The 14,213-nt window shown below is 43.4% G+C and overlaps 1 protein-coding gene across 3 annotated transcripts in view; it reads left to right on the top strand.

The window, feature by feature from the left end:
- GAB3 (GRB2 associated binding protein 3) overlaps positions 1 to 14,213 on the top strand; it is a 62,674-nt gene that overhangs the window by 34,785 nt on the left and 13,676 nt on the right. For 2 of the 3 annotated variants that reach the window (XM_087813625.1, XM_087813623.1), the window contains exons 2-4: positions 9,017 to 9,320; positions 11,946 to 12,165; positions 12,733 to 13,211. In XM_087813625.1, the coding sequence (XP_087669751.1) occupies positions 9,017 to 9,320; positions 11,946 to 12,165; positions 12,733 to 13,211 (1,003 nt within the window). The remainder of the gene's footprint in view (positions 1 to 9,016; positions 9,321 to 11,945; positions 12,166 to 12,732; positions 13,212 to 14,213) is intronic. The other variant, XM_087813624.1, reaches the window with a different exon arrangement.

Raw genomic sequence — 14,213 nt, 5'->3', positions numbered from 1 at the left:
ATAAGGTAATGTGGTACAGAATAACTGGTTGGCCACTTTAATTTGGATGATCTGAGAAGGTCACAATTAAGTTGAGGTCTCAGTGACAAAAAGCTGAGAGCTGAAAGACAGTCAAGCAAAGATCTGGTAAAAGTACATCAAGAAGAAGGAACAAGTAGGTCAAAGACCCTAAGATGGAAATGAGATTTCACATGTTCAAGAACAGCAGAAGACCAGTGTGAAAGAGCAAGAGAAGGGTTTTGATGAAATGGGAGAGATGGGCAGGGCCAATTCATGTGAGACTTTCTAGGCCAGGTTAATGAGTTTGGATGTTATATTATTAAGGCATTAGGAAGCCTTTGGAAGGGAGCAGCATGATCTGATTTATACTTTTAAAAGGCATTTGACTTCTCTAATGGGAATGGATTTATGGGGGTGGGGAGTTGAGAGTGAATGTAGGAAGTTGAGAGACTGTTTCGATTACCCAAGTGAGAGACAATAGTGACTTGGACCAGGGGTGTTGTGTGGGGATGCATGGAGAAAAATGCATTCATTGATTTGGAATATTTTGAAAGTAGAGTCAACAGATCTTTATAATGGTTTGGATGTGGAGAGTGGAAGCAGTGATCACTCCAAGGTTTGGATTTAGAAAATGGATGGATGGTGGTACCATTTATTGAGATATTATTGGAAGGCTTGAAGAGGAGTAGGTTTAAGGGGCATGAAATCAAGGGTTTAGTTTTGGACACGTTAAGTTTGAGAGACCACTTAAGATGTAAGTGGAAATGTCAGATGGTTGGTTATACGTGCCTGAAGTTTCTGGGAAAGATTTGGGTTGGAAACAATTTTGTAAATCATCATCAAATAGATAGCAGTTAAGGGAAATGAGACTGGATGAGGCCATTAAGCGAGTGTGTGTGTGTGTGTGTGTGTGTGTGTGTGTGTGTGTGCGCACGCACACATGCATGTATGTTTCTGATGAGAGAAGGTCCATGTATTTGATCATGTTCTCTAAGGTGTTCACAACCCACCAAAGGTTAGAAATTCACTGCTGAAATAGTTTACCTTGAGATCGTGGTTTGGAGATAGATGTAGTTCACTACTTCTTTTTTCCCACCCTTGGGCAGTTACCTTTGAAAATGGGGCTGCCTTTACACATGACAATCTGCAGAGACGCATGCCAAAATGCACATTTTTGGGGTCTGGAAGTGAGGTCCAGGAATGTGCATTTTTAGCAGCTCTCTGGGTAATTCTGTACATTTCACCCCAGCTCTTTCTGTGCTTCAGGTTCACTGATGCCTTCTTCAGTGTCTATGTTGTTATGCCTATGCAGTGATTTTTTTTCCATTTCAGATATTGTATATTTTACTTCCACAAGTTCCGTTTTGTTCTTACCCAGATCTTCCATTTTTCTCCTAGTTATGTAAGTTTTCCTTTAAATCTCAAACATTGTAATAGGTGTTTTTAAAATCTGGTCTGCTTATTCTATTATCTCTGTCATTTTTAAGTCTCTGTCTATTGACTGATTTTTCTCCTGATTATGAGTCACATTTTCCTGCCTCTTTACATTTTTAGTTATATTTTTGGATGCTTTACATTGTAAATATTATATTGCTGTATGTCTTGGATTTTGTTGTCTTCCCTTAAAAAGGGTTGAACTATATTTAGTAACTTTAGGATCAGCTCAATCATTCCAAGGCTGCTTTCTAAGCTTTCTTAGGGCTAATAAGGTATGGCCTTCCTAGAATCTCTGCTGAATGTCTCAGGCTTCTCTTTGCTAGCTGGTCAGAACTCAAATATCTCCCAGCCCTCTGAGCTCCAGCAGTTATTCAGCTTGTGAGTGTTCAGTAGTTGTTTGTTTAATTATTATATTTTTTATTGTTGACAGTATTACAGATGTCTCCCATTTTCTCCCTTTTTGCCCCCCTCCACCCAGCCCTCACCCCACACTAGGCCTTCCCCACCCTGTTGTCTATGTCAATGGGTTATGCTATGCATATATGTATGTATGTTATTTGGTTAATCTCTTCCTGTTCCCTCCCACCCCACCTCAGTAGTTGTTTTTGGATTCCCCTCATGGGGTTTCACCCTACACAAGTGCATGTTACTATTTAGCCATGGGGGAACTCCTCTGTAGATTTCTGGAGCTCTTCCTTTATATAGCTCCCTCCTCTCTGGTATTTTGCTCTATAAATTTCAGCCACTTCAATTCAGAATCCAGAATTCTGATCTCTGTCTTCTCAACTCTCCAAAATTGCTGTGCTCTGTTTGGGATGCTCTCCCTGCACTACAGTCTTGAAATGTGACTACAGGCTGAAAGCCAGGATGGTCATTGGGCTCCACTCTTTTGTTTTTCTTCTCATACCGACCACAGCCCTGCACTGACTGCCATCCAATGTCTGAAAGCAGTTGTTTCATATATTTGGTCTAGTTTTCTATTGCTTTTATTGGTAGGGGACAAGTTCAGAGCTAGGTACACCAAAGTGGCTAGAAATGAAAGTTCTCCCAGGTGACTCGGGTGCATAATAAAAGTTGGAGAATGTATTGGTTTGCTGGCACTGCTGTAGTCAAGTATCACAAACTGGAAGGCTTAAACAACAGAAATTTATTGTCTCCCAGTTCTGGAGGCTGGAGGTCCAAGATCAATGTGTCGGCAGGGTCTGTTCCTTCTGAGGTCTGTGGGAAAGAATCTGTTCCAGGCCCCTCTCCTTGGTTTGTTGTTAGTTGTCTTCTCTCTGTGTCTCTTCACAATGTCTTCCTTCTGTGCATATCTCTGTCCAAAGTTTTCCTTTTTATAAGGCCACCAGTCATATTGTATTGGGGCCCACTCTAATCTCATTTTAACTTGGTAGACCTTATCTCAAAATACAGTCACACTCTGAGGTACTGGGGGTTAGGATTTCAGTGTATGAATTTAGGAGGAACACAATTCAACCTGTAACAGGGGAGTTCAGATTCAAGTCTTAGTCCCTCTTCCGTTAGATACTAAAGTGATAGCAGTTTTCCAAGTGTGCACAGCACCCACCTCAGTCTTGCGGATACTTGCAACTTTGTTTAACCTGGTGGGTCACTCTTGACCAAGGAAAAATCTAGGCAGTATTTGTAAACTGTGAAATCTGCAAGTTGGATTGGTTTAAGAGAGAAAATCACATATCTTTTACTCTCAGAAGGATGAAATTCAATTATTCCTTTAGCAATCCCATAAAAACAAACAAGCCTGTGATCTAGACACACTTTCCTTGGGAGAGTTTATATTTTAGAAATGAGCAGAAATACTTTGCCACAAGGTTACAGGATATTGCAGGTATTTGTTGTTGGAGATGATACTGGCAGCGTAGTAATGACTCACCTTGGTGGCTGTGGCAGGGAAAGGTTGATGGGAAACTGATCTTTTGATGTTCAGAGCTGGAAAAGCCCTCAGAGTTCATCAGTGCACAGTGGGGATATGTGGGCTCCAGAAGGGGAGAAGCAGTTTTACCGGGGCAAGCCTTGCCTTGTGCCCTGGGGCCCAACAATCTCATTATTATTTTATAAGTTACTTTCAAATTGATAATATTTTGTTATCCATTTCTCATTGGTTCACTGCAATTATACCATAAGGGAGGCAGGACAAAGTTTATCTTCATTTACAGATGGCAGAACTGAAGTTCACAGCCAGGTCACCCAGAAAATCCAAAGTAGAATCAGAATTCAAATGTGGGTCCTTCGACTTTCAATTCAGCCCCCCCCCCCCTTTTGTACTCTTTCTCTGAGTCATAATTGTGGATACTTGTTTGCACAATGATTCTGCTTTTTAGAGCCTCTTGGCCCAGGATATGCTCATCTTCACAGTCTTTCCTGAACTGTTTACCTCACCCTTTTCCATCTTGGCTTCCCAAGCTGCTCATGACCAGCTCAGCAGAGAAGGCCCGAGGGAAGAAGGTGGAGTCCAGTGCAGCCGTAGAAGCCAGCAATCCTGCACTTGTAAAATGTAAACATCTCCCAGTCAGAAGAGACAGCAGCCCTCGGGTCCTCGTGCTTTCTGTGAGCTTACCATTTCCCTGGCAAGTCAGGACCCTTCTTTCGTGCACAGTGCCTGGCACATAGTAGACAGTAACTTTATTGAATGAATCCTTTAGTATGCCCTGACCAGAGGAATTGTTTTAAAATCCTTTTTATCATAAAAGAAAACACATTTTAAAAAATGTATGGCTCAGTAAATTACTATTATGTGAGCCCCCTTCTAACCAGCAACCAGTTGAAAAGTAACTTTGCCACCCACTGCTGAAGCCTCTCCATGTGCCCCATCCTGATTACAACCTCCTCCTTCTCCCCATAACTGTTATTTCTGATATGTCTAGAGACCTCTTCTTTGCCTTTTTTAGGTTTTTATCACTCAAATGAGCATCCTCTAGACACTATAATTTATTCTGGCACATTGAAAATTTTTTGATATATTCTTAAATGTCATTTAAAATCTTTTAAAAAATATATATCTTTATTGATTTCAGAGAGAGGAAGGGAGAGGGAGAGGTAGAAACATCAATGATGAGAGAGTCATTGATCGGCTGCCTCCTGCATGCCCCCTACTGGGGATCGAGCTCGCAACCTGGGCATGTGCCCTGACTGGGAATCGAACTGCCATCTCTTGGATCCTAGGTCGATGTATTTATACTTACTACTTCACCGGGGATAGCAAAATGGTGATATTCTAATTCTATCATTTGTTTTCCTTTATTAGTCAGAATACATTTATAAAAAGGTATTTCCCTTCATCTGCTCAGTGGGATGGCTTATTTGGGCAAGGCAGGATAATGCTCACTTCTTTCCCCTTACCAATTTGCAAGATAATGAGGTGGTTCCCTCAAGTCCTCTGAGGATGACAAATTCTTTTTTCTTTTGTAATATCATGAGAACTCATGGATTTAACCATATTTGATGGATTTCAAGCCACTAAAATGATTATACTTATTAAAGCTCAAATTGTTACATCTTTATCCAATGGAAACTTCTTCAGGTTAGCTCCTGTGTCCTTTAAAAAAAAAAAAAAATGTTCTTATTGATTTTAGAGAGAGAGGAAGAGAGAGGGATAGAGAAATAAAAACATCAATGAGAGAGAGTCATTGATCGGCTGCCCCCTGCATGCCCCCTACTGGGGATCGAGCTCCCAACCCAGGCATGTTCCCTGACCAGGAATCGAATCAATGACCTCATGGTGCATGTGATAACGCTCAACCACTTAGCCACACCACCTGGGTTCCTGTGTCCTTTTTTTTTTTTTTTTTTAAATATATATTGATTTTAGAGAGAGGAAAGGAGACGGAGAGAGAGAGATAGAAATATCAATGAGAGAGTCATTGATCGGCTGCATCCTGCACACCCCCGACTGGGGATCAAGCCCACAACCCGGGCATGTGCCCTGACCGGGAATCGAACCCTGATCTCCTGGATCCTAGGTCGATGCTCAACTGCTGAGCCACGCCCGGCTGGGCTTGTGTCTTTTCCATGTTACCCTTCATATTGGATAACTTCCTTGTGGAACTGTTTCACTGGAAAGAGCTTCACCTTGGTGCTGGATGACTGCTTTTAGGGGTCTTTGTCACACATCTCCCACTTGCAAAAGCCTATAAGCCTGATGGAACAGGACTGAACATAGCCTCTGGTTCCACCTACTTAACAAAGAGTTCCAAGAATTTCTGCTTTTGCATGATGACAACTGTTAGGTAGAGATTTAAATACCTGAGGGAGACTGATGAGTTTGCCTGATTTAGCATGAAAATTATGCTACATCTTATTCAAGTTCAGGGGTGACTTTTTCCCCTTTCTGCTCTCCTGTTTGCCTCCCAGCTCTGCTGAACCACCTGCACCTACACATGCTGCTTCCTCAGCCCTTCAGTCTTAGCTTAGCCATCATTTCCTCTGGAAGCTTCCCTAGACCCACCAATCTAATAGAGATGTCTCTCTTGTGTCTTACCATAGCATTTTGGCTTTCCTTTATCATAACACTTATCTCACTGACAGCAATTGTCTGTTTATCCATCTGACCACTTCCTTGATGCCCACAAGACTGTGAGTGGCAGGGCCTGTGGCTTGTTCACCTCCATTTTCTCAGTTTTTGTACAGTGTCCAGCCTGTTAACAGATACTTATTGAACAAATGAGTGAAAACCAAACGTGTCCATGTCATTCTGTTTGCACGCGCACCGCTTCTGGTTGACGCCCCTACTAGTGCACCCATTTCATATTTCTAACCCCCTCCTCTTCATGTATCCCTACCAAAGTGGCCTTTGGAAAGTTTAGGGTAGCCCAGGCTCCCTATGAAAGCTTTCCTTAGCAGGCATACGTGACATTCTTTCATCTCCAAGGCCCCTTTCTTGGGCCCACATTGTCACAGGGAACACCAGGACGAGGCCTTAGTTTCCTGTTTGCTTCAGTCACTGCCAGAAGCCCAAGTTTCCCGCCTCCCTCGCTCCAAACTTCACAAGGACACTTGAGCTCCTTTCCTCATGTTTAGTGTCTCCACTGCATTCAACACCGTGTTTTTGCAACAGGAATTTATTGAAGCAATAATTTTTCTCTCCCTCCTGGATTACTCCCATGAGCACACAAACATGCTGTTATTTCTCCCATCTTAAAAATAAGAACTTAATCACACTGCTCTGTCCCTCTTCTGAGTGGCCAAGCATCTCTTCGGAGCTTTACACTATCTGTAAAGGCAGAACCAAGCCAGGGCTCACCTGCCAGGCACTGTTTTCCCCTCCCTGTCCCAACCTGACATGGAGCAACTGCCCTCCTTCTGATGGCTGCCCCTGCTATGGGCTCAAAGGGGCTTTTGATTTTGAGGCATAATTGCAGGTCCTTTGTGCCAATTGGCCTTCCCCTCTGCAGTGTTCTATCAGATTCTCTGCTGCCTCAGAACTTATGTTTGCTGGGCAGGGAGGGAGCTGAGAACACTCCAAACGGTGGCTTTTCCTTTCTCCCTGGCCTCTTGGTCAAAGCTGGTGGGCTTGTAAATGTGTCAGGCATAAATGAAGCTAGAGATATAAAAGACTTCCTGTCCCAGTGGTCACCATGCCTCCTGGCAGAACCCCACACTTCCTGCTGTCACACATGCCATTGCACAGGAGAGCAAACCACAAAGCTATAAATCTCTCCACTTGCATTTGCCAACTGCAACATTGAGCCTCTCCAATGGAAGAAAGCCCCCGCTGTCAACCCATCAGCCTGTTACCCTTGTCTGTGCTCAGTTCTCTCCAGCAGAAAGCAAGCACATGCTGTCCACAGGGGCTGGTCAGATGGCATGCACTGAGTAAAGGGCACCTAAATGTAAAAGATAAGGCACTTGAGGAGAGTCCTCATTTTTTTTTTTTTTTTTTTAATATATCTTTATTGATTTCAGAGAGGAAGAGGGAGGGAGAGAGAGAGAAACATCAACGATGAGAGAGTCATTGATCGGCTGCTTCCTGCACCCCCCGACTGGGGATCAAGCCCACAATCTGGGCATGGGCCCTGATCGGGAATCGAACCTTGATCTCCTAGATCCTAGGTCAATGCTCAACCGCTGAGCCACACCCAGCCAGGCGAGTCCTCGTTTCTTTCTCCCTGCCTCCAGGAGGCAGCAAGGAAGTTTACAGATACTGAGGACTCCTTAGAATCGTGCGACTATGGTCACTTGCAAATACCTCTTTCCCCATGCCTTATACCCAAAAAGGTAGCTATCCTTTTATCTGTTGGGATTTGCACGTCTTCTGGGTACTGTCTGCAGCAAACATTCTAGGTCAAGGCTGAGTGGGGAGCCAAGGAGGCTTAAGTCCTCCTCAGTAGATCCAGTGGCATGCCAAACAGTCTGCCATTATCTCAGCACTGGTTTCTTTGTAGCATCATTTTCTTTTGTTTTTTGAGCATGGACTAAGCTTTGCCCATCATCTTACCTCAAGATTGATTCTTTGTAAGATTTTTATTGCACTAAGGAAAGCATCTTTCAATTGCTGCAGTGTTTCTCAACAGGGCACTGATAGTTTCAAGCCAGACAATTCTTGTTCCACTCCAACCCCAGCCTTCATGACAAGCAAAACACATTTATTTGCAGATGTGCTGTAAGGCATCTCAATCCCTGGTTGAGAAACACTGTGATTTAGGTGGGGGTAATACATATGTCTTCTATCTTTAAAAAATAATCCCTTGACCCCAGAGATCTCTGCTTTACAGTCAGACATCTCTAAAGATTTGGCTGCACAACCCCCTCTACTTTTTTACTTCACATTAATTACTGATCCTTTCACCCTGACTTGAGTTCAAATCCACTCCTACAGCAGCTTAGTGCTGTATGGCCTTGGGCACATTAGTTAATTTCTCATTTTTTTTTTCATACATAAAATGGACATAAAATAGTTATGTTTCCTATAGGATAGTTTTGGAGATTAAAATGGATTGTGGTAAAACACATAGAAAATGGTTTTCTCACATAAGAAATGTAACTAGCAACATGTTACTTAATTCTCTTAGAATTCTACTTGTATTTTAATCATCTTGGGGGTTTTATAGAAAGACAGTCATCAACTTCAGATAATGGTAATCCTCTCTCCTCTCCAACGTATATGATTTTTCTAGTTGAGCAATTCTCTAGAAGTTAAATAACAATGTTAGATGATACTGAGAATGATGGGCACTTATGATTTGCACATGATTTTAATATGTGATATTGGCTTTGGGATTGAGATAAATAGTGATAAGAAATCTTCCTTCTTGTTCTTCATTACTAAGGTTTTTTTAAAAAGCCTGAGTATAAATGGATTTGTATTACATGTCTTTGCTGCCTTGATTGCATAATTCTGGTCCTTCCATCTGTGGGTGTGAATCCTATTACTACACTCCCTCAGAGCAGATTTGAAGATGGTGCACTAGTCCTTTAATCCAAAATGGAGTGGACTTTGCGTTTCTTCGTTACAATGGCTGGTTTACTTCTTTTTGCTGTCTTTGTCACGAAATAGGCTCTTGGCAGAGTCTGAGAAGCAAGAGCAATTGGTCCAGTAACTCCTTGTTGAATTGCCTCTCTGCAGGCCTGGCGCAAGCGCTGGTTTGTCCTCCGGCGGGGCCGCATGAGTGGCAACCCTGACGTCTTGGAGTACTACAGGAACAAACACTCGAGCAAGCCCATTCGTGTGATAGACCTCAGCGAGTGTGCCGTGTGGAAGCATGCGGGCCCTGGTTTTGTCCGGAAGGAATTTCAGAATAATTTCGTGTTCATTGTTAAGACTACTTCTCGTACATTCTATCTGGTGGCCAAGACCGAAGAAGAGATGCAGGTGTGGGTACACAGCATCAGTCAGGTGTGCAACCTCGGTCACCTGGAGGACGGTGCAGGTGAGAACAGAGTCAGGGTTCCTGTGTGCTAAAGGGGTGGCCTGGGATGCTGCATGTGCACAAGAGAGCTACTGTGGGAAAACCGTTCAAGGCGCCATGCCCACCTCCTTTGAGGGGGTTTTGGCAGGCTAACATATCAGAACTGTTCCCACCCACCAAATACAGTACCAGAAATTTCTCTTTCACCTGGTTTTAGACTCCAGGTGCAAATGTACCACCCACTGAGCAGTACAGGCAACTTCAGTGGCTGCGAAGCCACTCTGTGCCTTTGCTCTCATAAGCCACATAGAATGCATTCAGTGAAGGTAAAACGTGGGTGAGGACATCCTGTAGGGCTCTGATTTTCCCCATGCTGCTGCTGCTGATTTTCTAGAAATATTAATATCACTGTCTTTCAAAAATTCGTGGAACTCCAGCTTTTCTGTTACCTCTTGTATTGCTTAGGATTAGATGGTAGAAAGACAAAATTTAGCTACTTATTATAGGCAGGGAAGAATTCCTCATATCTCCAATTGGCTCAAGGTCTCTGCAAGCGAAATTAGCTCCAAGTTTGCCCAGGGCCATTTCTGGGCAGTGGAAGCTAATGACTCATGAGGCTCTTTCTCCTCCCTTTCTCTCTCTCACTCTCACTCTCTCTTTCATACACACACTCTCTCTCTCTCTCTGCCTTTTCTATGTAATATACCAGGTATAATGCACTTAGGATTACAATTCACTCCCTTTCGTGGATTTTGTGTTGAGCAGCATGCCCTGATCTTCAAATCATGGAACGTTCAATCTGATTTCTTGTACCCTTAGTCTGGTAGATAAAACCTTACTCCTAAATTCTGTGGTCAACAGTTGCTTCAACATTTTCAGTTACCAAGTGTTTATCATTGGCCACTGAAATATCTACATTAAACGCTAGGTGGTGGTGGAGAGTCAGAGTTGCATCTCCACCACCAGCATGTGTGAGAGTTTCCTGAGGACAATCTCCCCCCCCCCCCCCCCCACCAACCAGGGAAGCTTATGAAGTGAAGCTATTCAGTCACATTGTTGAGCTTTGACAGCACTCAAATAAAAGGAAATGAAGTGATGGCGAGTTCTTTATCCTTGCTACAGCAGATGAAGCTTATTAACGAAGTGGCAGTGAATGTACCGTGGCTGGGTTCTCACGTGGCGAACAGGCAGAGCCTCCCTGACCAACTCCTTCGGCCTTGCCGCTCACTCATCATTACCCTGGTCCCTGCCTACCTTCAGCCCAAACTAGATATATGTTTGTGTATCATGTTATGTTTCCTCTGTTTTAGGATAATCCAGGAATTATCCTAAAACCTAGATACATATAACATGTTTCCTAATTTCCAGAGAGGAACAGGAATGAGTAAGGCACCAGGCAGGAAATGGAAAGCTCTGGCATGAAGTTGGAGGAAGCCAGAAACCCCCTATGATCTCTTTTATTCCCTGTATCTCCCCTTAGTTTTTAAAAGAGTGTATGGGAAGAGTCCTCTTCATCTGAAAACCACACCCAAAGGGCTTTCGGTGGCTTTTCACACATAGTGTTTGGTTCTGCCTCCAGCAGCCATAGGTAGTCAGCACATTGTGCAGGCTGTGGCCAGAAACTTTGTTAAATGCTTTTGCATATTAGCTCGTCTTATCCTAGACCGATTCTGTGGCATATGTACTATTCTCTGCTTTACAGAGAAGGAAACTTGGAGCAGGAAGGTAACTTGCCCATGTTCACAACAGCCAGATAGTAGAGCCTGGACTTGAACCCAGGCAGTTCTGAGCTACTCTGACTCAGGAATTCTGAACTCCTGCCAACTTGGTTCAAAGGGGAAATAAAAGCAGACTTTTCATTGGGAGCTTCTGAATGTTATGCTCCTTGAGAAATGTGGGCTTTACTAGCCATCACAACACCCCATTTTTCCCTTCCTTTTCCTTCTACGTCATTAACAGTCAATTGTTAATGGTATTCTTTATTTATGTGTTACTTGTCTGTCTCCTCTGGTGGACGGTAAGGGCACAGTCTTTGTCTTGGCTATATTGGCAGAGTTAGAACAGTCCTGGTCACATAGTAGGCGCAAAGTAGATATTCCATATGTAGGGGTGGACAAGAGTAGTTTAATTTGTCAGGAAAAGTATATAATACAAAAATATATAATAATACAACAATATACTTTTGTGTACTCACAACTGTAAACCTACTTTTGCCCATCTCTGTAGACATAAATAAGCATGTATCTATATATGCAGAAATGCATATGTAAGTACATATATATGTATTCAATATGCATATATATATATAAATAATTTGGTGAGTGAATAAACTGTGATGCAGGCCTGTGGCTGAAGGCCATAAAGAAGCTGTGTGGAGACTATCTAACTGCTAATTTTTATACCAAGAATGCTTGGGTTTGTGTTGTTGTTTTTTTACTCTTAATTGATTCAACACTTCACTCTTGGAACATAATTGGCCTTCTTTCCCAGACATTGTTTATAGCTTGGGGAAATGGTCTCCTCCATCAGTACAAACACCAGCTGTGATTTGCATCTTCTATTTGGCTTCTTTAGATGCTGTTTGAGAAATTGCAAGTGAGTGTTATAGCCATTCTTAAATGTTAACCTGGGAAATGATTTCTCCAGCAGATTCCGTGGAGAGCCTCTCTCACACGCCCTCCTCCCTCCAGCCACCCCCTGCCAGCTCCCTTCACACCGCCCATGCTGTCAGCTCCTCCTTGCCAAGAGATGACCCAAGCTCTAATACCATAGGTACTGAGGAAACCAGAAGTGAGTCAGAGTTTCTCTTCCTTCCTGATTATCTGATTCTGTCCAACTGTGAGACTGGAAGACTGCACCATGCCAGGTATGCTTATGCTCTGGACTCTCTGAGCCAGGCCTCTTGCACACTCTCCTCTGTTTGCAGAGCCCACACTGCCTCCTCTTTCAGGGCGTGTCACTGAGATGTGCTCAGTGTGCCTGACCAAATCAGTCCATTTAGCTGTAGCATCTTCTAGTGGGCGTATTTGCTCTCTTTTCTCTTTCTGCTACTGACAAGGCAGAGACAGATCACTATCAACCACTATGAAGGGTGAAGCATGCGGTATACTAAACAAAATGAGTCATGTATTTTAGCTTTGTGGCTTTCATTTCTAACCTTGCATTTTCATATGAAAAAAATCAACAAACTATTTTTTTTCTGCATCAAGGGGTTGGTGTGACCAAGGGCATAGAGGGAATGTAGCTGTATAAGTAAAATAAAAGGTGATACTCAAAGAATGGGAATGAGGCCTGCATGGTTTTTGTGATGGATGGATGGCTTTCTTCTTCAGACGTCTGCCAAGGATGTATCAGTAGTGTCGCTACGGTACCAACTGTAGCTGCCAGGGACCTGCTACATTTCAGTCAAATGCATATGCTTTTCTTCCTTCAGTTTACCCACTAGATGCGACAGCTGGTCAAACTCAGACCGTTCATTGGAACAGACTTCATTCGACGACGTTTTTGTTGATGGCCTGCAGCCGCTGCCCTACATTAACTTGGTCCACCCCTCTGCCCACGGGGATGGATCTCAGGAGGCACCTTCCACAAGGCCTCAGGCTGCCCTGATCTGGAGTAGAAATATCAATGGACCATCCAGGGACCACTTTTCTTCACCATTGCTGGAAACTTCCTTAAATTCCACCAATCACATAGATAAAAACCAAGGTTCTTTGCCTTATGGGGTAAAAGAACTAGACCTTGTGCCCAACACTCCACCTCCTCGCCCCCCTAAGCCAATCCATCTCTCTGAACGGCGCCAAGAGGAGCAGCTACTATGGAGTAGGCACAGCAGCATCAAGAAGCCAGAATGCACTATGGCACCAAGAAGAATCTCTCTCTCTGGTCTAGATAACGTAAGAACCAGGAAAGGTAAGTGTTGGATGCTAATATTCAGGTACAGAGAGAGGCCTAGCTCCTCTTAACTCCTTGGGCCCCTGTAGATGCTGAAAGAAGTCAGAACCCTGGTCCCTTAGTCATGTCCATGTGATGGCTTCTCCACCTGAGTCTAAGCTCCTGGTGTTTGTTTGGAGCCACTCGGAGGCCCATTTGGTACAGAAAGTGGTATCTTTTATATCAGCTGTGCTTGATTCCATTCTTTGCCGCTCACATGCATAGTGACCTCTGAGACAATAGACCAGCTCTTTTCTTCTATTCTCAACAATCCCATCAGCCTCATTCATCATACCAACGGAAATGTTTTTTTCCAAATTTTAACTAGCTACACGCTAGTGATGTGGTTTTTTACCAAGCCGTCACCATCCACATAATGCTAAGCCAGCCCCATCAGTTTGGTCCATTGCAGTGCTCTCCTGGAGGCCTCGTTTGCCTTTTTCTGTAAAGCTCTTGATTCTTATGGACTTCTCTCTCTCTCTCTCTCTCCCTCCCTCCCTCCCTCCCTCCCTCCCTCCCTCTCTCCTTACCTTTGTCTTTCTCCCTTTCTCTTCATCCAAATATAATCACTCCTACACTGATACCTATAAGGCCACATTTTAAAGGAATTGTAGAAGTTTGAGGAATGCAAACTCACTTCAAATTGTATAAATTTCCCATTCTGACTGAGGAACTGGATCACTGGCAAAGACCTCCCCCAATGTGCCTAGCGATGTGACCGTTACACATGTTGCTTCCTTCTGATAACCTCGATGAAATGAGTATATGCTGATTACCCAAAGGGTCTCAATGCACTAACATGTGAGCAGTAGACAGAAATGGAAAACTGAAAAGAGTAGGTGAGCAGATTTTGGAGAGTGAAATGAATAATGAATAAAAACAGTAAAATAATAGAATATGAGCATGAGTCTCAGCAAAAAGGGGTCCAATAAAGCAGAGGGAACACGTCAAAGTGATTGCCTGCCTTCCCCACTGAGGCTC

Source organism: Miniopterus natalensis, chromosome X (genome assembly GCF_054644295.1).
Source record: "Miniopterus natalensis isolate mMinNat1 chromosome X, mMinNat1.hap1, whole genome shotgun sequence".
NCBI classification, from domain to species: domain Eukaryota; kingdom Metazoa; phylum Chordata; class Mammalia; order Chiroptera; family Miniopteridae; genus Miniopterus; species Miniopterus natalensis.
Note: the sequence above shows the minus strand (reverse complement) of the source record. Positions and strands in the feature narration are given on the sequence as shown.